This window comes from Typopeltis vanoorti, chromosome 1 (assembly GCF_054136105.1).
Source record: "Typopeltis vanoorti isolate ZY-2024b chromosome 1, IOZ_Tvanoo_1.0, whole genome shotgun sequence".
NCBI lineage: Eukaryota > Metazoa > Arthropoda > Arachnida > Uropygi > Thelyphonidae > Typopeltis > Typopeltis vanoorti.
In genome coordinates this window covers 116,646,410-116,670,438 of record NC_143549.1, presented here as the reverse complement: position 1 = coordinate 116,670,438, position 24,029 = coordinate 116,646,410, and the positions used below count along the sequence as shown (strand labels likewise).

Here is a 24,029-nt window from a genome sequence, read left to right as displayed (position 1 = left end):
GACTCATCGAGGGAGGGAACCTACTCTACAACTCTCTGTCTCTACAACTCCACCAACCGCAACTACCCTCATTATCTACACCATCACCATCCACTGCCGACCACCACCACCACTACTAGTATTTTCCCAGACAATCATAAACATCCATCTACGGTGGGATTTGAACCTACAGCCTTTGGCTGCAGAGCGGATATGCTAACCACTTGGCCAACTAGGCCAGCTAATTCTGTTACTACAGAATTAGTAACATCGGCATAGCAGTAAGTCAGCTGAATGAATTTATATTGAATAAGAAAGAAATTGGTCAAACACTAAATTGGCTGTATACAAGAGAGTGTTCAAACTAATTTTAACTTATGGATCTGAGAGCTGGGTTAGAAATAAAACACTTTATCCAAGACTGGAGATCTCCAATAAAAATTAATGGCTGAACAGATAGCATCAATAGTAGTATCACATTAAAAATGAGGGTATTAGGAAAGAACTTGCTTGTTAGCATTCTAGATGTGTTAGTAGAGACAATCTCAGGTCGAATGGTGACTTAAATAGAACAGGAGAGGAAAGATTACAGGACAAGTGTTCTTTGCCAGATTGGGAGGAAAACGACCCAGAGGAAGACCAAGATGTAGATGGTTTGATACAGTATAAAGTGCTTTAAGAGACAGAAATGTAAGATTTGATGATGTTGGAGTCTTGACAGATAACAGATTAATTTGGACATTATGTTGGAGGTTTAATGGATTCTTTACAACACTCAAAAAGAATTAAAATAGAATTTAATACTTCCTATATTTCGTCCTAGTCACTAGGACATCTACGGGGATTACAAAGACAATTAATGTAACATGCACACAAAAACTTACAATACTGAATTGTAAGTTTTGTAAAATCAGTATTGTAAGTTTTTGTGTGCATGTTACATTAATTGTCTTTGTAATCCCCGTAGATGTCCTAGTGACTAGGACGAAATATAGGAAGTATTAAATTCTATTTTAATTCTTTTTGAGTGTTGTAAAGAATCCATTAACCCTCCAACATAATGTCCTCACAGCACTTAAGCCTCTACACAAGATTAATTTGGAGGAAAATTGTTGATCGGAAGTTAGTAATGGTGTAACTTTTTCATGTAGTATTATCATAATTATCCTGCATTCTTCTGAGGCCTACATATCAGGAATTTGATGATAATGAATTATTCCATATTTGAATTTCCTCTCTTTACCCTCTTCCTTTCTATTCAGCTCTCTCACTGTTATTATTTTAAGCATTCTCCTTTGCTAGCGAATGAAATGGTGCATGATGTCACGCAATTATGTCAGTCGCATCCTGCTTCTTCGCTCTTATGTTTAGTAATACAAAGGTACCCATCTTCTAAAAACTTCACTGAAATATTATTACTCCACAATTCTCTTCAGTAATTTCCTGCTTTATATTTCTAAAATCTCTCTGTTCACACTGAAGAAAATTAGTTGTGGTTTCCAAACTACTCTGCTGTTATTAACAACAGTAAGCACCGACAGTACTTATACTCTAACACATTTTTTATGTATATATTCACTCTTGGCCAATTTTACATTGTCAATATTTTAACATAATAACATGTAATTATAAATAATTAATGGAACATGTATTTTATTTGAATAATTTATTCAAAAAATGCACACAATCATACTTGAGAAAAGGCTCAAAAAAATTGTTGAACAGAAACCTGGAAAGAAACAAGCTATGTTCAAGCCAAATAGAGGTGGTTGTGATCAGATTTTCACTTTTTGGCCAATAGTTGAGAAATTGTGGGAATATAACAAAGATCTGTACTTAAGTTTTGTAGATCTAGAAAAGGCATAAAACAAGGTGCCCAGAGAAAAGCATTTCAAAATATCACAGTTAAATGGGCTAAATGGAAAATTATACAGAATAATACATATTCTATATAAAAGTTGTACATATTCTATATAAAAGTTGTAACTTAGCAGTTAGAATCGAAAAAAATACAGGAACATGGTTTGATTAAAATCAGATGCAAGAACAAGGGTGCATGCTATCTCTACTCTTATTCATTATTTCTATGCATATTATTATGAAAGAAAGTGGCTTTAAACCTTATTTTAGAATTGGAGATATCAAACTTAGCTGTTTGTTTTATACAGATGATGTTATATTCCCAAAGAAATCTACAAGTGTCCAGGATTCTCATCATCATCATCATCATCATCAAATTCCTGCCATGTACCCTCAAGGGGTGTACAGGATATGACAGTACTACATGAAAAAATTACATCATTACTAACTTCCTATCTACAATTTTCCTCCAAATCAGTCTATTACTTGTCAAGACTCCAACATTATCAGATCTTATATTTCTATCATCTAAGGCACTTTGTACCGTATCAATCCACCTATATCTTGGTCTTCCTCTGGGTCGTTTTCCTGCCAACCTGGCAGAGAACACTTGTTTTGCTAATCTTTCCTCGCCCATTCTATTTAAGTGACCATACCACCTGAGATTAGCTCTGCTAACCCATTCCTGGATGCAGACAATGTCAAGTTCTTTCCTAATATCCTCATTTTTAATATGATATTGCCATTGATGCCATCTGTTCACGCCTCTAATCTTTCTCAGAACTCTCATATCTGCAGTCTCTAGTCTTTGGTCAAGTGTTTTACTTCTGACCCAGCTCTCAGATCCATAAGTTAAAATTGGTTTGAACACAGTCTTGTATACAGCTAATTTAGTGTTCCGACTAATTTCTTTCTTATTCCATATGAATTTATTCAACTGACTTCCCACGATACCAGCTTTGCTGATTCTGTTGTCTATTTCTATATTTAGTTTACCATCTTCAGTAAAAATTGTGCCCAAGTAGCTGAAATGTTTTACTTGTTCCACAGGTTCTCCATTCAAAACACAGTTGACATTTTCAATGATTCTGCCTATTTTCATTGTCTTTGTCTTTTTATTGCTGACCTTCATACCATATCTATTACAACAGCTATTCAATTTAGTCAGAGAATCTTACAGACTTGTAGCGGATTTATTTAGAAGTATAACATCATCCGCATAAAGCAAAGAGCTGACATTACATCTCCAATTTTGATATCAGGTTTAATACCACATTCCTTCATAATGTGATCCATATAGATAATGAATAACAGAGGGGATAATGTACATCCTTGTCTCACACCAGATTTAACATTAAACCATCTTCCTGTACTTCCTTCAATTCTAACTGCTGACTCACAACTCAAATAAAGACTAAGTATTGCTTGATATAATGCCCCATTGACACCATATAACTGCAGCGTATTGAATAGCTTCTCTCTTGGCACCTTGTCATATGCCTTCTCCAAATCGACAAAACTTAAATACAGATCTTTGTTATATTCCCATGTTTTTTCAACTATTTGTCGTAAAGTGAAGATCTGATATTGACAGCCTCTATTTGGCCTGAATCCAGCTTGTTCTTCACCAAGCTTTTCTTCCACAATTCTTCTCAACCGTTTCTCAAGTATACTTGCATAGATCTTGCCAGGAACACTCAGTAGGGAAATACCTCTGTAATTCTCACATTCAGTTTTATTTCCCTTTTTATATATGGGTACTATGAGAGCTCTACTCCAATCATCGGGAATTCGTCCCTCTGTCCAGGCTTTCTGAACTATGCAGTGCAGCCACTGTAAGACTCTTATACCACCATACTTCAGCATTTCTGGTCGAATATCATCTACTCCTGCTGCCTTTCCACATTTCAAGCCTTTGATGGCTTTTTCTACTTCAAGTATGGATATGTATTCCTGACTGCATGCCTGGTCAGTGTTTTTTATCACTGTGCTGTCATCACTGCTTGTTTCATTTAGCAGTTTTTCAGAGTAATTACTCCATACTTCAAGGATATCTTTTTCTCCTGTTTTCATTTCACCTTTATCATCTCTAATTCCTTTTACAGCACTCTTTCCTCCGTTCCTAAGCTTCTTCAACAACCTCCAGAATATTTTGCCACCTTCTTGATATTTATTTTCTATATTCTTGCCAAAGTCCTCCCATGACTTTTGTTTAGCTAGTTTTACACACTGTTTAGCTTTCTTACATTTGTCTCTGTATTCTGTAAGAGTAAAAGCTGACTTATTTGCCAGGAACTTTTGATATACTTTCTTCTTTTCCTTCACTGCCTCTTTAACTTCCTGTGTCCACCAGGGAGTTCTGATTTTTTTATCCTTGCACACAACCTCACCACATACCTCTCTGGCAGAATCAATCAATGTTTCCTTCAGAGTTTGCCACTGAATCTCCAAGGTTTGATTCCTGTTCTCAAACTCTTTCATTTTCTTTTCAATAATATTTCTGTATTTTAGTCTACAGTTCACATCTGAGAGCTGCTCAACTTTTATTCGTTTTAAAACTTTCTTACATGTTATTCTTTTCAATATGAAATGCAATTTTATCCTGCTCAAGACTAAATAGTGATCACTTCCAATTTCAAATCCTCTGTACACTCTGGTGTCCTGCACCAGGGAGAAAACATCACTATCAACAATAACATAGTCAATGAGACTTTTCTTATTCCTAGCCTCTTCTCTCCATGTGAATTTGTGCACATTTTTATGTTGGAACATGGTGTTAGTAATAACCAGTCCATGTCCTGAGCAGAAATCCAACAGATATTTGCCATTATTATTAGCTTTGCTCTTTTCTCCAAATTTTCCCAAAATATTTGAGAAAATTTGTATGTCTCATTGTATGTCTCACAATCATTTCCTACTCTACTATTTAGATCCCCAACAATGACTACCTTTTCCTTTTTCATTGTCATTTGCTTTTTCTAAAGCCTCAAAAAATTCCTCCACTTCTACCTTAGTAGAACCTTCTGTGGGACCATAGGCACAAATAAGTCTCATTGTCCAGTTCCCCATTCTCATGTTTGCCCACATTACTCTACTTGAGACTGACTGCCATTCAAGAAGATTAGCCTCGTATTTTGTGTTGAATACTATGGCTACTCCTTCTTTTCCTTGATTGTCATTGCCTGAATATAACATTTTGTATTTATTGCTCAGAAAGATCTCACCAGTTTTGGTCTTTTTTGTTTCAGTCACCCCTATTATGTCGATCTGGTACTTATCTAATTCCTCAGCTAGCTCCATTTCTTTGCCATTCAGGCTTCTTACGTTGATAGTACCGATCTTTAACTCTGGTGATGTTGAGTTGGGGTTTGTTTTCAGATTTGTTCCAGTAGCTGACTTTTCGCTGTTCGCCCTGGCGAAAACAACGGGGGCCTTGTTTAACCGGGCGACGCCCCAGCCGGCATGAAATTTTGTCATGTTGTACCATCATTTTTTATTTTGGTTTAACCAATAAGAATACAATTTGGTCGGCTAAATCCCAAATTGCCAGCCCATCCTCGTTCGTTCAGTATCAAAGTAGATACCCAACAGGGCGCACCACGAGAAGGTGAGGATTGGACATTAGGTCAGAAGCCCTGGTCGGTTCTCCGCATTCCTTTAATGGCTATGTGGAGGTCTCCTCTCAGTTATACAGCTTTGACCCTTAAGCACCCCCTCCAGGATTCTCTAACTAAATTAAATTATTGCTAGCTTAGTTCTTTGTTCAACATTTATTTTTCACCTGGTTAGACTATAATAAATTTAGTTTAATCCTTTATCCAGGTGTGAGCAAACAAAGTTTGCGCCTGAAAGTATCTTCAGGACTGGGGTAATGTGGTACAACACTGGGCAACTCATTGCAAAGGTGGAGCAAGCTAACATCAGTCCTATCTCAGTATCTCCCATAGTGCAAAACACATCTCCTTGCAGATATGTCTAACGTTATGCATTAAGGGAAGGGCCACTACCCAGACTAGTTTTGACCTTTATTGAGGTCTCTTCAGTGGGAGCCAGGCCCAAGTTGAGATACCAGGCAGAAGCATTAGCAAGGTCATTTCTACCTATAGGAGTTGCCAAATAGTGTGCCACCTTTTTAATAAATTACTCTGGATTTAGGGAAAGATGTTGAAAGTTTATTTTTCCCTTGGTTAGACTATAATAAATTTAGTTTAATCCTTTATCCAAGTGTGAGCAAACAAAGTTTGTGCCTGAAAGTATCTTCAGGACTGGGGTAATGTGGTACAACACCAGGCAACTCGTTGCAAAGGTGGAGCAAGCTAACATCACTCCTATCTCAGTATCTCCCATAATGCAAAACACATCTCCTTGCAGATATGTCTAATGTTATGCATTAAGGGAAGAGCCACTACCCAGACTAGTTTCGACCTTTATTAAGGTCTCTTCAGTGGGAGCCAGGCCCAAGTGGAGATACCAGGGTGTTGTACCACATTACCTCAGTCCTGAAGATACTTTCATGCGCAAACTTTGTTTGCTCACACTTGGATAAAGGATTAAACTAAATTTATTATAGTTCTTTGTTCCTACCTATTTTTATAAATTTAGTCTTTTAACTGCTGATTTTCATGCCAAGATGATGTTGAAACCAGATTTTAAGTTATTTATCTGAGAGTTAGGTTAGAAATAAAACACTTGATCAAAGATTAAAGACCACAGATATGAGAGTTCTGAGAAAAATGACGAAAATGAATACATGGCATCAATGGCAGAATCATATTGAAAATTAATTCAAGAATACACTGTTATACAGTCTTCAGGAATGACTTCTTTTCCTTCCCTTCCTGCTACTTATTGAAAAAATTCTTTACTTCAGCCCTATAAAATTTCTTTAATTACTTATATGCTGCTGTTATGTCTCCTCTTATTACCTGTCAGCTAGTTTTTGAAGCCCACAGAGCTTCAGTCTATTCTCATAGGGAACATTTCTAAAGAACTTCCACAATCTTGTCATTTGTAACCAGTAGTCAATATGTTTCCTTGTTAATGTCTTATAAAGGGAAATAACATCCTTATCTTTCCTTGTCAGTGTGTCGTCAACAGTCACATAATATAATGTGCTATTTTGGCCACATTTGTAGTACACCCTCTAAATTTCAACTCTCTGTCCACAGTAACTTTCAAATCCCTGGCCTCATCAGTTTCCCCAGCATTTTATTTCCATTAGTATAGTACACATCTTGTGATCTCTTCCTCCAAAAACACATGACCTTATACCTAGTGACATTAAACTGGCAGCCATTCACCTTGCCCATACTACCAGTCTATTTAAGGCAGCCTGCAGGATCTCTACATTTCCTAGGTTTGCATAATGAGCAAAAAACTGAACATTTCTCCTTAAATCATTTCCTATATCATTGATGCATAAATTAAATAATAGAAGACCAAGCTGATCCATGTGTTACTGTGGTACTCTACTAGTCACCTGTCTTCTCTGGACTCAAGTTCCCCATATATAATTTTTTGATATCCGTTCATCAGCCACTTTCTTATCCGAGTCGCTGGCTTCATATCCATTCTTCTTTGTTTCAATTTATGCAGTAGAGTTCCACGTGGAATCATGTCAAATGCCATTTGCACTGTCCGTCAGTATCACTGAGTAACCATTTCTTTATCCAACTCAATCATCATTGTGTATTAGTAGGATTTTGCTTGGAGTAAATTATAAGGCGGATCTTAGAGTCATAGTGATAAGAAATTAAAGTTCAACAGCCATGTAGTAAAAGCAAATGCAACTTTTACATACTGAAATAAAAAATTGATGTGTAAGGATAAGGAGGCAATTTGGTCCCTTTACACGAAGTCTTGATGTGACCACCTGAACTAGAACTACTGTGTGCAGTTCTTCTGGGTTCCGAGATTATAAAGAAGCTGTGGAAAGGGTGCAAAGAAGAATTACAATGATGAAAGCAGAATTATGAAATTCTGGCTATGAGGATAGATGAAGAATGTGTAGACTACAGGTACTGGCAAACAAGAGAAAGAGAGATGATAGGAGTTATATGGAAAATAGTGAGAGGTGAATGGGTTTAAGAGAAAATATGACAACCAGTGCGAGTGTAACAGAGGCCTTCCTTAATGAGTTCTTGAATCTTTAGAGGTCTCCAATAATAATATCACTGATTAAAATTAAATTATAACTTATTTCACAGACACTACACTACCTTCTTTATGCCTGACCATATAACAGATACTAGTAGTAAGACTTATACGTTGGTTAGACATAACTGGTAATTAGTTTACGGAATTAACAACGCATATAAAGTATATTAATTAAAGGTAACTTTAATGAATAACTTCTATATTTCGGCAATGTCACACTGCCATCTTCAGGAACATAAAGATATGGTATGTGCACTCAGGAACTAACACAAAGCAAATGAGGACGAAAGCAAGAAACTAATATTGTTCCTAAAGTCCTAAAGGTGCCCTCTTGCGGGCTAATTTGGTAGTCTTGGTAGTTGGGCTGAAGTTCTCATAATGAAAGTCTCCCAAATTTGGGGCAGTTTCATGCACCCAAATTTGTTGAGGTTAGGAACGTTTTTTAGAGCTGCTGAAGATTCTTTGAATAATCTTTCGTATTTAAACTTGCTGCGATGGATTATTTTTGTTTTCTTCCAACGAATTTTATGGTGGGTATCTAAGACATGGTCTGCCAGCCCAGAGCGGCTGTACTGGTGAAACCGGATGTAGTCTTGGTGTTCTGAAATCCTGATATTTGTTGTTCTGCCTGTTTGGCCAAAGTAGGACAATTTGCAGCTGCAAGGGACCTGGTATACACCAGGTAGGTCTAGGGGAAGTGGTTGGTCTTTGGTAGAGCGGATAAGGGATGCCAACTTTTTATATGGTCTGTAACAGGAAGTAAGGTCATATTTTTTGAGGATATTGGTTATTTTTTCAGAGGTGCCCTGGATGTAGGGGATGGTGATAGACTTGGTGTAATCTTTATTGTGGAGGGGGGGAGGGGGGGGTTGTGGTTTACAGGTTTAAGTATTTTTTGGATTTTTTTGGGGTTATAGCCATTGGCTAAGAAAGTGTTGAGGATGTGGTTTTAGTTCAATAGTCAGGGCCTTGTTATCTGAGCAGATTAATTTTGCCCTGTTATAGTGTTTTTATCACCCCATATTGTTGTGAGGGGGGGGGGGGAATTGCTGGTGAATGTATCTGCCAGTGTGGGTGGGTTTTCTGTAAACAGAGAAAACCAAAGATCCATCAAGCTGGCGGGTGATTAAAGTGTCTAGGAAGGGGAGGGTGTTGTTTTCCTCTTAACAGATAAATTGATATGAACTTATAATTTAAAGAATGTATCCATTTCAGTTATCTCGTATTCACTGTATGCATAATTATCACACTGAGATAAAATCAAATTCAAAGAAACTGCAGAAACAACAGATGGTTTCTGCAGTTTCTTTGAATAATGTTTTAAATCAGCAGAATTTTTTTTTTTTTTCTTTCCATTTGCTGGAATAAAAACTATATTCAGGTTTCTTTTGATAGAACTACACTTTAAATATAATTTTAGGTTAAAAGATGTGAAATTTAAATGGAATATCTTATATAGGTGAAAATGAATCGTATGAGGCAGCGCATAGCACAACGCTTAAAGGAAGCACAAAATACATATGCAATGCTCACTACTTTTAATGAAATAGATATGACGTAAGTACTGTGCAGAATATATATATATATATATTTATTTATTTATTTAATATATTCAGAAGTAAATTTTTAAGCATGCAATTAGCAATTTTGGAAGCAGTAAATTTTTTTTTTTTTTTAAAGAATCAGTTTAATTAAATTTGATAGAATTAAATATCTAGATTTTAGATAGTTTGTTTTGCATGATTTATATAATTATATTGCATTTTTTTAAAAAAATGTATTTTTTGGACATTAATTTTCAGGAAAGTTTTCTTAATATAGATTTTATAAATATATTTCATAGTGTTCAATACTAAAGTTGAAGGTCAATATTTTGAATGGCAGGCATTTTCAAGTAGAATGATGTCGGCAAATGTTGAAATGTAAAATTCAGCAGTAAGTCTTGTTTGTGCATATGGTCCCACAGAAGGTTCTAGTATGATAGAGGTCCAGGAATCCCTTTAAATTTTCACAAAACAATTCCCTATGTTCAAAAATGAATTGCAGTGATTTGGAAAAATTTGGAGGAATGAGCTAAGCTAATAATAATGGTAAATATCTGCTGGATTACAATATGATTATATATTGATTACATACATAATCAATTAAGCAGTTGTTATAAGATTGATCCAGAAGAAATTTTATGCTTGCAATACATAATGGGAAGGGAGAAGAGAACAAGAAGTCACTCCTGAAAATAATTGTGGCTAGGAAGCACATGAAGACTGTAGAATGTTTCTTTGAAGAGTGATGATGGCAGACTGAGTTGCTAGAGATAGTTTTGGGTATGTTGTTAATGGTTAAGTTTTATGATGCATATTAGACATTGTGTGGATAATTGTTTTATGGGCTTCCTACAATGAAACTTCAGCCCCCATGGAGATTTCTATTTGATAATATTTTTAACACATGATTTGTTTTGCTTCCTTTTATTAATAATTACATATAAATTACTTACATCATAAAATAATTACATATAAATACAGGGTGTTCGGGATAAATTTGACATATTTATAATTAATTATATTTTTCCGTAAGTTACATGTATTAACACACACTTCTCTTCATTTAAAAGTTTGGACCCTTCTTCATTCATATACAAGATGTCAGAAAGGATGGATAGCTGGAACCCACCTGAATCATGGAAGAGAATAACTTGTATCATGATGATTCGTGCCCACCATCAAAATAAGGATATTACGACTGCTGCCCAATGCTCCCTGAATACAGTAAAAACAATCAGGCATGAACTAGAGACTTGCAATGGTGACTACGAGGATGTAGCAAGAAGAAAGACAGACGATCTGATTGCGATCGTACAGCAGAATTCCTCGCAAATCTGCAGGAACAGGTGTTGAAGAACCCTGGCATTGGAATTCGGGCTTTGTTCGTGGAGTTGCTAACTGTAGTCAAGCCCTGGATAACAAGGGTAGCCAATGGTAGGCCGTATGTATGGCAGCAGGATTCGGCCCCTTGCCACACCTCTGGGAAAAGTCAAAAATGGTTGTCTGAAAATTTCTACGACTTCACCAGTCCAAATGTTTGGCCTCCAAACTCCCCAGACCTTAACCCCATGGATTATTTTGTATGGGGCGCAGTTGAAAAAGACACCAATCGCACTTACAGTAATACAAAAGCCCAGTTAATGGATAAAATTAAAACAGTTTTTGCGGCCCTTCCCAGGGAGACTGTAGCATCAGCTTGTTCGAGGTTCCGAAGCAGAATTGAAGCTGTGATCGATGCTAATGGTGGTTATTTTGAGTAAATCTTGTTGATAGTATTGTAATTAACTCTGCCTGTAATGTTTTTTTGTCAATTCATTAAATTTAATAGATACAAAGAAGATTTTCTTTTTCCTTACGAAACTGTCAAATTTATCCCGAACACCCTGTATATTGTACATCATGCAGGAGCAATATCTGAGGGGGAAAAAAGTAGTTCTAAAATTCACTACCAGTGGTGCTGTATGATGTACCGAATGTAGATGTAGTAATTTTTCTGCATGTGTGTGTGTGTGTGTAAGAAGGAGAAAAGCAACACAAGCATAAATAAAACATTTTGATTCATTTTCGTTATGCATTCACAGGCTCTACTGTTCAATGTGCTGCTCTTCCCTGTATGTTGTAGACTGCATCCTTTGCACACTGTGTTCACCGGCAGAATGCAGTTCATAAATTATATATTTAGTTTAATCCTTTATCCAAGTGTAAGCAAACAAAGTTTGCCCCTGAAGTATCTTCAAGACTGGGGCAACTCGTGGTAAAGGTGGTATAAGTTCTCATCACTTGTCTTAGTATCTCCCATAATGCAAAGCACATCACCTTGCAGGCATGTATAATGCTGTGCATTAAGGGAAGGGCCACTACCCAGACTGGTTTCGACCTTTATTTAGGTCTCATCAGTGGAAGCCAGACCCAGTGGTGGTGGTGGTTGCAATAGCAAGATGGAAGTAATAGAGAAGTCATATTTACCTATACGAGTTGCCAAAAGGTGTCACACCTTATTATTAAATGACTCTGGATTAGAGAAAGATGGAAGTTTTTTTCACTTGATTAGACTATAAATTATATATTTAGTTTAATTCTTTATTCAAGTGTAAGCAAACAAAGTTTGCGCCTGAAATATCTTCAGGACTGGGGCAACTCATGGTTTCGACCTTTATTGAGGTCTCATCAGTGGAAGCCAGACCCAGTGGTAGTGGTGGTGGTGATGGCAAGATGGAAGTAATAGAGAAGTCATATTTACCTATATGAGTTGCCAAAAGGTGTCACACCTTATTATTAAATGACTCTGGATTAGAGAAAGATGGAAGTTTTTTTCACTTGGTTAGACTATAAATTATATATTTAGTTTAATCCTTTATTCAAGTGTAAGCAAACAAAGTTTGCACTTGAAATATCTTCAGGACTGGGGCAACTCATGGTAAAGGTGGTATAAGTTCTCATCACTTGCCTTAGTATCTTCCATAATGTAAAGCATATTTCCTTGCGGACATGTATAATGCTGTGCATTAAGGGAAGACCACTACCCAGACCGGTTTCGACCTTTATTGAGGTCTCATCAGTAGAAGCTAGACCCAGTGGTGGTGGTGGTGGTGGTGATGCCAAGGTGGAAGTAATGGAGAAGTCATATTTACCTATACAAGTTGCCGAAAGGTGTAACTTATTATTAGATTACTCTGGATTAGAGAAAGATGTTGGAATTTTTTTTCATTTTTCACTACTAAGGCAAGTGATGAGAACTTATACCACCTTTACCACAAGTTGCCCCAGTGCTGAAGATACTTCAGGTGCAAACTTTGTTTGTTTGAAGTTTTTTCACTTAGTCTAACCAAGTGAAAAAACTTCAAACAGAGTGCAGTTTGCTGGGACTGATGTTGTGCACATGCATTCCAGTAAACCTTGTATTTGAGTTCTCAGAGCCAGAAGTCACTGTAGGTCTCAGGTGAACAAGGCAGTCATGCAGTGGGAAAGGCATGACTGATCACTCTGGCTTCTGTGAAATGCTCTCAAAGAACCTCCTATACGGATTGACTGACGTGTGGAGAGGCTCCATCCTGCATGAAAATGACTGAATCCATGCACAGGTACTGCTATAGCTGTGGTCAACAAAATTGTTTGTCATATCATGATACCTCTTGGAAGAACTGAATAGGTCACAGGACCTGACTGGTGAATGTCCTCAAAGAAGAATGGTCCAATGATAAATGAAGCTGTAAACCTATACTAGACAGTAACTTTGGGTGAATGCAAAGGAATTTGTTGGATTACATGCAGGTTTTGCATAGTCCATGTCTGGCAGTTTTGGATATTCACAGTTCTATTCATGTGAAAGTAAGCCTCACCCCCCCCCCCCCCAAATCATCTATGGCCACTTAGCGTCCAACTCTACTCGAGCAAGTTATGTTAAGTCATGTGAAAGTGAATGTTGACTTTCAAAGTCCTGTGGACTTCTCTTCCTGTGTCAAGGTTATCCTGAATGGATAGAAATGCAGAATCTTCTGTAGAATTTTCCAGATGGTTGTGTAAGGCATATCAGTGTGTCTTGTTACAGCACGTGCACTGCAGGAACCAACACTGTTATTCATGGCATGTTCCACAATGGCAGTAGCAGCAACTTCATTCACTTGTTTTGAACTGATTGGTTTGCAACCTCTACCAAGTCTAACTCCAATGATCCTGTTTTTTCAAAATGACTAATCATTTGTCATAGAGCATATGGAGATAGTGCACCTCATCAACATTTGTTCACTCAACAACATTTGCAGAGCGCAGCAGCATTGCAATTGTTTAGGCAGTAATATGCATGAGCAGAGTACATTGGGGCAAGGTTAGTGCCATCTCTGTGGACGGTATTAACAACCAGAATAAAGAAAATCCCCTGTCCATCTTTTTAAACCCTCCTGGCATCTGCCGAGTTGCATGATATGCAAATGACATGTGTTTGGTGTTAACAACAGCCCCTGGTGGTCGAAATTTTGGAACCCCCTCCCTCAGATGTTACTTCTGCATGATGCACAATGTGTTCCTGCAAAGTTTCGCAGCATTTGGATCACTGGATGGTGCTCCACAAGGCCTTAAACAGGGATACTTTAATTTTTATCACCCTGTACATACATTACATTTAAATTATTGCTTTATTAGAGAAACTATAAAAGTTAACTACAACAATAATATTATGATGGGTAAAAGATATTTGCTTAACCGGAAAAAATGCTAGAGTACATTCTTTAAATATCCTGGAAAACATTAATTACTTGAGATAATTTAATCAGTACAGAAATGCAAGCTGGAATATATATTATTATTATTATTACTTGACACCTCCAAGGACTCCAAAGACTCATTGAGGAAGGGCACCTACTAAAAGTCTCCGTCTCCACCACTCAATCCATCAACTACAGCGAACTGCATCATCTGCACCACTGTCACCTACTGGCTACCACCACTAGTATTTTTACAGACAATCACAAATATCAATGTCCACGGCAGAATTTGAAAACCTGCAGCCTTTTGTCTGGAGAGCAGATATGCTAACCACTCGGCCAACCAGGCCGGCATATATCAAATAGATCTCATCATTTGCTACACTATTTATTATCTTCCAGAATTCTCTGAATAGAATTAAACTTTAAATGTAGAACTGTCATTTCATCAGTTGCTTTATAAGGAGCAGAAACTTGGAGCATAGCAGATCAAGGTGAAAAAGCCTTGTGAATCTTTAAAAATGAAATTCTTAGAAAAGACTTTGGATCTGAGGGGAAAGGATAGTGGAGAAGACATAATGAAGTGTTATATCAGTTATAAAGAGATGGATGTGAGAGAATATTTACACAAGTGTTCAAGATGAGACCTGATGGAAGGTATCCTAGAAGAAGAAGACAACAGTGACAGTGGGAGGATAACATCCAAAAAGAATAGGCTGAGATGGAAATCCTAAATTGGACTGGAAACAGTTCAGGACTGAATTGAGTAGAGGAATATGGCACTTGCAGCATACAACCTCAAAGGTTCAGTAAACTGGAAAAAGAAGGAAGTAATTGGACAAACTAAGTGTAATAGGTATTTAAACATTTTGGCATGTCTAAAAAAAATGTTCTCCAAACAAAAGGAAGCAATGGCATTGGCAATGTGTGTAATAAAAATAAACATATACCCAAAATCAGACAAGCAGAAATAACTCAGAACTTGCAAACGCACTAAATATTTTACCTGATAAGAAATTATATTGTTTAATCCTTTATCCAAGTTTAAGCAAATAAACTTTACACATGAAGTATCTTAACAGCTAGGCTACTTGTATATAGAGGCTGTTAATTACACATCAATCGTCTTAGTATCCTGTAATGCCAAGCACACTTTTTTTGGAAGTGTGTTTTGCATTATAGGATATTGCTATGCAGTATGGGAAGATTCACTACTCATATTGGTTTTGACCTTTACTGTGATACCGTTAAAGTGCAAGCTATTTCTCCAAAATCTTTGAGTGATCTTACAGGATCACTCTAAATCTCACTGAGTGATCCAAAAGGAACACTGAACTCAACATCCTTGACCTGATTTACTCCAGGACAGGACACTCAGTGATATCCAGAACCTCTGTACTTCCAGGAAGCAAGATCCGAAATGGGCATTATTAAAAACATCATCATTGGAGCCAGACCTACAAAGATACCAAGGTAGAATTAATGCAGAAGTCATATATTTTCCCTATACAATAGCAGAGAGGTGTATTCACATTATTTAAATACTTTGGATCAGAGATAGTTGTAGAAAGTTTTTTCACTTGGTTACAAAGTAAATTATAATTCACAAGAAATATATTCTTGTTTAATCCTTTATTCAAATGTAAGCATACAAAGTTTACATGTGACGGTTAATGAAGGAGAATATAAACAAGAGAAAATAAACAAGAATGTTGTTTCTTATCAAGTATAATTTACTTTGTAACTAAGTGAAAAATATTTCTTGCAAACCCACTGTAGTCTGTTAATCTGATCTTCACGGTTAGAAATAGTATCATTTTGTATATATAAAGAGAGTCCTTATTTTGTTTTATGCATGGGACACATCTAAAATGAAATATAAAGGAACCTTAACGATTCTGTCTTATTCTCGACCATCTAATGAATGCAATTAATTTCTTGAATTCAATTAATCTCTCGCATAAAGGAACCTTTTTATTGTAAGTTTGTGTATATGTGCATAGACAGCCTTCCTTCTGGAGTCCATGTTCCTCATCTTCTCTTTCTCTCTTCTTTCTTTTCCCCCAAAAATCTTCTCTCCCCCCTTCATCCCTTCTTTTGTTTATCATCTCTTCATTTCATTTCCGTTTTTTTTTTTTTTTTTTTGTACAGAATTTGAGAATAAGGAGACAGATAATTAGCTGTCTCCTTATTCTCAAATTCTGATTATCCCTGCTTATTGTCAAAATTGCTCTTCAAATATGTTTGTTTGTCCTTCAGTGTTAGATGATTTGCATCACCGATGTTGAGATCATCACTCACTCTGCTTATTGGAGGCTTGAATGATTTGAAAAATTCTTGCTTATTGGAGGCTTGAATGATTTGAAAAATTCTTGCTTATTGGAGGCCTGAAGTTGCTTAACAAAAGCTTCATGTTTTGTTTCTAGAGCCAAGTTACTGATGTGCAGTTGGTTTGCAACTATTTTTTCTGGGTAGGATTGATAAAAAAAAAATTAAGAACCCAGCTACTATTCCAATGAGAAATGAGATCACAGCCATAGATGAGTGACCTTTCTTTTAAGTTATTTTTAAGCCCTCCACTGATGAAAGGTGGTTGTTTTACATTTACTATGCTTGGTGGGTTAAGAGTAAAGTAATCCATGGTTATCTTATCCTTAAGAAAACTAAAATGGCCGCCTTGCTTATAAGGTAATAAACAATGTTAGCTGATTTTTTTTTTTTTTTTAAATCAACAAATCCTCTGTTTTAGAGAGATTGAACATGTTTTGCATGTTAACATCAGGCTTCTAATAAGGAAGTTGTTTCTCACCTGGGGATGAAACTATCATCTAAAGCCTTTCAAAAACATCCATTTTATACAAAATTTTAACCCACTGCCTGTCAAATGGAGAACACAAGTGTGATCTACATTGCCCACCATTCTAGCAACAAAACAGTCAATTGTGGTAGACTTCTCTTAAATAAATTAACCTTGCCACCACAATAAATAAACCAGGACTTTCCTCTGTCCAAACAATGCATGGTCACTACAATTCATTAGTAAAAAAAATGCTGATGCTGCATTTGACAGTAAAATTCATCTACCACATAGGCCTGTTCCTCTGTGGTACACCTCATTCCTTGCCTATATTACTTCACTTCTGAATAGTTTGTCCCCCATTTATGATTTTATGTCTACTCACTGGGTCATTTGATAAAATGTTAGCAGAGGATTTGGTTGCCATAGGCCATCCAGACTTCACTATTGTAGTCATCTAAATATCAGTTTGATCATTCTAGTAGATGTCTGTTGTTTATCCCCGTTAGATCTATAATATGGACTGTCTTAAAAATATCTGCAGGCTGCAGATTAGATATGTTCTAAGCATTTAGATAGTTTTTTTTTTGTGTGTGTTTGTGTGTACAGCATTAACTTAAAAAAAATTACTCTCATTTCATCTCTATTTCTTTGTCCATTTTATGCTTATGCGTAAACCAGCATTATGCCATGCAGACTTTTGAAACAAGATCTGATGGAATAGAGTGGTTAATTCTTATTCCTATAGTCTCCTATATCTGTGTATTGCATGTGTTCTTCTTCTGGCCGATTTGCTTGTTTTGTGGGAGGAAAAAACCATGCCACCTCCATATGAGACCAGCTAATAATTAAAAAAATAATAAAAGGCTCTTGTCATCCTATGCAAGATTTGAACACAACCAACTTTCCAGCCAAAGGGCATATTCAGAACTCCCAGAGACTCACTCTCTCATTAAAAAAGCAAAAACATTTTAGCATTACTTTAATTAATTAGTAAATCCGGACATAACATTGACATTTTATATTTGTTGCTGTGTGTTTGACTTCACCAGCTTGCTGAATAGGTCTCATGAAATGCCATTCATTGTCTGTTTAAATTATATGGAGGAAAGCAGAGTAGAGTATCATGTAACAGATTGTTTCTCCCTAACAAGTATGTTAGACGTTACTGCAGAATCTGAACATATATATCCAAATATATTTTCAGATCATAAGATGTGAAGATTTGCTGGTATGAGAACTGTTGGAAACTTTTACATGGTAAAAATAAAACAGATATGAAATGTATACTTTTGAATCTCAATATGGTATATATTGATTAAAAAACAATCTATCTCCACAGGTTTTGTTCTCTGTACAAATTCTCTGTTTTTTTATCCAGATATGCTTATTATACACTAGTGTCCAAAAGCTAAGGATGAACTACACTTTTGCCTGTATATGAAAAAATTTTCATGACTGCAGCCTAATGTGGACATAAATTTATTGCCAGCATACTAAAAAAATTACATTGCACAAAAAGTGTGTTATAAATTTCTCACACTATGGCCTCCAGCACTGCCATATCTCTCCCTTTCAAGAAAAAAACTAAAATGACTCTCATCTGTAAAGAATACATTAGCCCATTGGTGTCTTCTCCAATTAAATTGCAATATGTTTTCGGCAAAAGTTACAAATTTCCTAAAGTTAAGGAATTAATATACAGTGCTTATAGAAAACTATGTGGAGAGACATTTCAGTATAGAATATGTCCACACCAAACTGTGATGCAGCTCTCACAGTGTCATACTATGCTTAGCACGAGTGATTCAGGAGTTCTTGTGGAAAACTGGCCCACTCCTTCAGAGCAAGGATAAGGCCTTGTTTGTTTTCTGGAAGAGAATTTCGAGTAGTAATGCATCTTCCTATTGCATCTCCACTGTGTTCTATGGGGTCAAGAACTGGGGAGTGTGCTGACCACTCGATTTGATTAATATCCTCGGTCTCCAGAAGTATCTCCACTGCTCATTTAGTGTGAATTCTTCACCTACAACACCATGAAACAATCAAACTTGACATTGAATAACTTCATTGCCGTATTATTCACCAGTTATAATCTCTTTTTCCATCACTTACAGCTTAGTGTGTCCATTAAGCATAATAATACCTGCTCACACCATGACCTCCAGCACTGCCATATCTCTCCGTTTTTCAAGAAAAAAAACTAAAATTACTCTCATCTGTAAAGAATACAACACCAGTGAAAATGTACTCTATGATGAGCTGTTGAGAAAGGGACACATACCACAGGCCTTCGGGTGTATAGGCTTACTTATTGCATATATCTTGCCATAGTTTGTCAGGATATCCATGTATCTGACTTGCAAGCTGACCTGCCATGGTGCGTCAATTATGTTTTGCTACTATAACGAAAAATCTGTCATCATGCTCTGTGGTAGAGCGAGGGCAACCTCTTATTTAAGGTCACCAGTGGTGCACCACAAGGGTCAGTCATTGGTCCATGTTAATCAATCTGTATATTAATGACACTGGGAAAGATTTAATAGGTGAGATACAGCTATTTGCTGTTGATGCAAAGATAGGCAGGGTAATCAGGAATGCAGGTGATATGCAGTACTTGCAGAATGAATTGAGTAGACTGAAATTGTGGACTTGGGAAAATGGCTGTAAGTTCCATGTATGTAAATGTAAGGTCATGCACTTTGGTGAAATTAGATATCCATTGTCATATCATGTTGGTGGGATTATGTTAGAAGAAACTGATCAGGCTAGGAATCTCTGAGTTGTTAATAGATAGGAAGTCAAAGTTCAAGGGCCATATTAGCAAAGATTGTAAATTCAACTCAGAGGATAATTGCAATGCTGAAACAAACTTTGTCATGTAAAGATAAGGATGTCATTTTGCCTCTTTACAATGCCTTGATAAGACCTCACCTGAACTGCTTTGTGCAGATCTAGTCTCCTTGTTTCTGTGGGTGATTCTGATACAGTGGAAAGAGTGAAGCAAAATGCAAATTTTAATTTTAATTTTGATAAAATTCACATTTTAATAAAAATAGTATCAAATTTTGTACAGCTGTTGATCTTTTACATATCATTCTGATAATTAATATTGCCTCACTTTTGCTTTTTCCACTTTTGAATCTGTATTCATCTTCAGGTATTATTTTATATATCCATCTGTCCAATGTTATTTTAAGAAGATCACCCTGTGTAGTGATAAACTGCTCTTTCTACAGACCATGCCACACATTGCAAGCAAAATGGTTTCATTTTTTGGATTAAATACAGTCCATAGAGCCAGTGCACTATATTTAGTATAATTAGACACGTGGAATTTGTAAATCTGTATAGTGACCCCCCCCCACAGTCACCATGCTGCACAGCTGCAAGCTAAATAAAGTAGAAAGAAATCTTATTGTAGAACTAAATTGAGTACAATGTCCTAACAATATATTTCAAAGTAATTGAGATGGAAATTTTATTCAATCATTGTTAGTCATTATTGATCCACTCTGTGGATGAAGGCATTTCCAAGATGACCCCCAAGACTGTCTGCCAGCAGCTTTTCTTTCTATGTCACTCCTGCAAATCTGCCGATTTCACCAATCCATCATGATTTTGATCGGTGTTGTGTTTGTTATTCTTCTGGAATCCAATCCATTATTGGTCTTGTCTTTGAGCAATCTGTCCAGTCCATTGCTATTTCAGATATTTCACTCTTTCTGCAATGTCAGTCTTTGATTTGATTTCTAATCCAAGTATTTCTTTTGTTGATACCAAGCATTCTAATATTAAACTGTGTTGTTCTTAGTTTTTGAATTTGCATTTGATGTCCATGTTTCACAGCCATATATTAACAGAGAATGCATTGCCAAAAAACTATCCTTTTCAGGCATAGTTGTCAATTGGCTTTTGAATATTGATCGTAATTTGGCTTTTGACTTCTTCCATGGTATTTTGATCCATTGATATCCATTGTCCTAAGTATATGTAATGATCTACTTGTTCAATTTCATCGTCATTGATTTTTATTATTTATGTTTGTACATAGCTATTGAGTCTAACTTTTCTTATTTCTTCCTTGATGGATGCATTTTCTGATTGTTTTGTACAGTTCATTCTATTCACTTTTATTCAGTAGGTTATCAGCTTGTTTAATTTCTCTTTGTTTTTTTTTTGAGCGTAACTTTTCTTATTTTTTCCTTGATGCTTTTTCTGATTTTTGTACAGTACATTGCAGTTTTATTCAGTAGGTTATCAGCTTATTTAATTTCTCTTTGTTTCTTCACAAGCTTGTTTTTTCAGAAATGTTGCATTTCTGTTCTCTGGTACCAGCTATTTCAATTAAACATTACAGAAGGTTTTGGGTAATAATATTGTTACTTTCCACAGGATAGCATTATCATCTATATTAAGATTTTTAAGTCAGTTGTTTAGTTCATATTGGAACATTTCCTTTTTAATGTTGAATTTGTGCACATTTATGTTTTGCTTTGGTTTATGAAACATTTTTCTTTTTTTTTGGCAGTGTATTTCAACCTTACTGTGTTCCATATGATGGTTACTTCCAGTGTTGAAAGCTTATTTTTCACTTGGTTAGATAGAAAGGATTAAACTAATAAATTTAGTTTAATCTTTTATCTAAGTGTGAGCAAACAAAGTTTGTGCCTGAAAATATCTTCAAGACTGAATATGGTGTTGTACTACCTTACTGGGGTAAGGTAGTACAACACCAGGCAACTCGTAGCAAAGGTGGACCAAGCTAACAACACTCCTATCCCAGTATCTCCCATAATGCAAAACACATCTCCTTGCAGATATGTATAATGTTATGCATTAAGGGATTGGCCACTACCCAGACTAGTTTCGACCTTTATTGAGGTCTCTTAAGTGGGAGCCAGACCCAGAGGTGGAGATACCAGGCAGAAGCAATAGCAAGGTCATCCCTACCTATAGGAGTTGCCAAAAGGTGTGCCACCTTTTTTATTAAATTTCTCTGGATTTAGAGAAAGATGTTGAAAGTTTATTTTTCACTTGGTTAGACTATAATAAATTTAGTTTAATTCTTTATCCAAGTGTGAGCAAACAAAGTTTGTGCCTGAAAATATCTTCAGGACTGAATATGGTTTTGTACTACCTTACCCCAAGTAAGGTAGTACAACACCGGGCAACTCTTAGCAAAGGTGGACCAGGCTAACAACACTCCTATCCCAGTATCTTCCATAATGCAAAACACATCTCCTTGCTGATATGAATAATGTTATTCATCAAGGGATTGGCCACTACCCAGACTAGTTTCGACCTTTATTATTAACTATGATTATGAGTCAAAGAGAAAATTATATAAGGGCTGGGGCGTACCCCTTAAGCGACGCGCAGCCACATCGCCCTACAGCTGCGAGAAGTGGACGAGGGCTACTGCATCAAGGGCAGGTGCGGTTAAAGAAGTGAGCCCAGCAGGTGGAGAGGATGTTGCGAGTGGGAACACTGAATGTTGGAAGCATGACTGGAAGGGGAAGAGAGGTGGCAGACATGATGAGGAAGTTGGACATTTTATGTGTGCAGGAGACAAGGTGGAAAGGGGGAAAGGCAAAGGAACTGGGAGATGGATATAAATTGTTCTACTCTGGAGCGAATAACGAGGGAAGAAATGGTGTAGGAATTGTGTGTGGCAGAATGAAGGGGGAAGTACTGGACGTGGGTAGAAGGAATGACAGGATCATGCGAATGAAATTGGGTCTTGGAGTAGAGGGGGTGGTCGTATTATGTGTATATGCCCCGCAAGTTGGTTGTACAGCTGAGGAAAAAGATGACTTCTGGAATGTGTTAGATGAAGAAATGAGGGAATTGGAAGAAAATGAGATGGTGATTGTCGGAGGAGACTTGAACGGGCACATAGGAAGACAGAATAGAGACTGTGAAAGCATGGTGGCCACGGAGTGGGAATGATGAACCAGGAAGGAGAGAGGGTTGTGGACTTTGCAGTAGCTTTTCATCTGGCAATTGTGAACTCATTTTTCTACAAGAAGGAAGAACATTTGATAACATTTGTGAGCTGTTGTTACCACTCCTAAATGTTATCATTTAGGAGTGGTAACAAATTGACTACATTTTGACTAGAAGAAAACATCTTAAGGTTGTGACAAATTGTAAAGTACTTCCAACAGATCAAGTAGCACAACAACACCGACTGCTGTGCGCAGACTTTAAAATGAGATCGAAGATAAGAACTTCTGGATGCCATGGGATGAAGACAATTAAGTGGTTTCGCTTAAAAGAGGAGAGTGTGAGGAATCATTTTAGGGAGAGGGTGTTAGAGAGGATTTCGGATGAACTGGAAAGTGTACAAGATTGGTGGAAACATAATTCAAAAGTAATCCTGAGCTGTGCAATCGAGGTGCTTGGTGAAACATCTGGAAAGATTAGAGAGCAGAAGGAGGGTTGGTGGTGGAATAATGATGTACAAGTGGCAGTGACAGCTAAGAGGAAGGCAAAGCAGAAGTGGGATGAGTCAAGAGTGGAAGAGGACAGAGAGGTGTACAAAGAGAGAAAGCAAGAAGCCAAGAGAGTTGTGGCACAGGCGAAGGCCATGGCATATCAAGATCTGTATGATCAATTAGAAACAAAGGAAGGACAGAGAAAAATTTACCAACTAGTGAAATGTAGAAATAAAGCAGCAAAAGGACATCTTACATGTGAGGCAGATCAAAGATGCTGAAGGAAGAATATTATGGAGGGATGTGGACATAAGAAACAGATGGAAAATATACTTTGAGGGACTTTTGAATGAGGAAAATGCAAGGACTCACAGAGGAGATGGGCAGCCTTCTGAGGGGATGGTGCAGAACATCAATAGAATGGAAGTGACGGAGGCCATGAAGAGGATGAGGAATGGAAAATCGGTGGGCCCCGACAGAATTCCAGTGGAGGCATGGAAGGCACTGTGGGGAAGAGGGAATTGACCTGCTGTGGGACCTGTTCATGAAAGTT

At 36.8% G+C, this 24,029-nt stretch overlaps 1 protein-coding gene across 1 annotated transcript in view; it reads left to right on the top strand.

The window, feature by feature from the left end:
* Positions 1–24,029, top strand: part of LOC150110340 (dihydrolipoyllysine-residue succinyltransferase component of 2-oxoglutarate dehydrogenase complex, mitochondrial) — a 258,699-nt gene that overhangs the window by 113,345 nt on the left and 121,325 nt on the right. Inside the window, exon 9 of the mRNA XM_090393052.1 lies at positions 9,455–9,552. Coding sequence (XP_090249178.1) covers positions 9,455–9,552 — 98 coding nt within the window. The remainder of the gene's footprint in view (positions 1–9,454; positions 9,553–24,029) is intronic.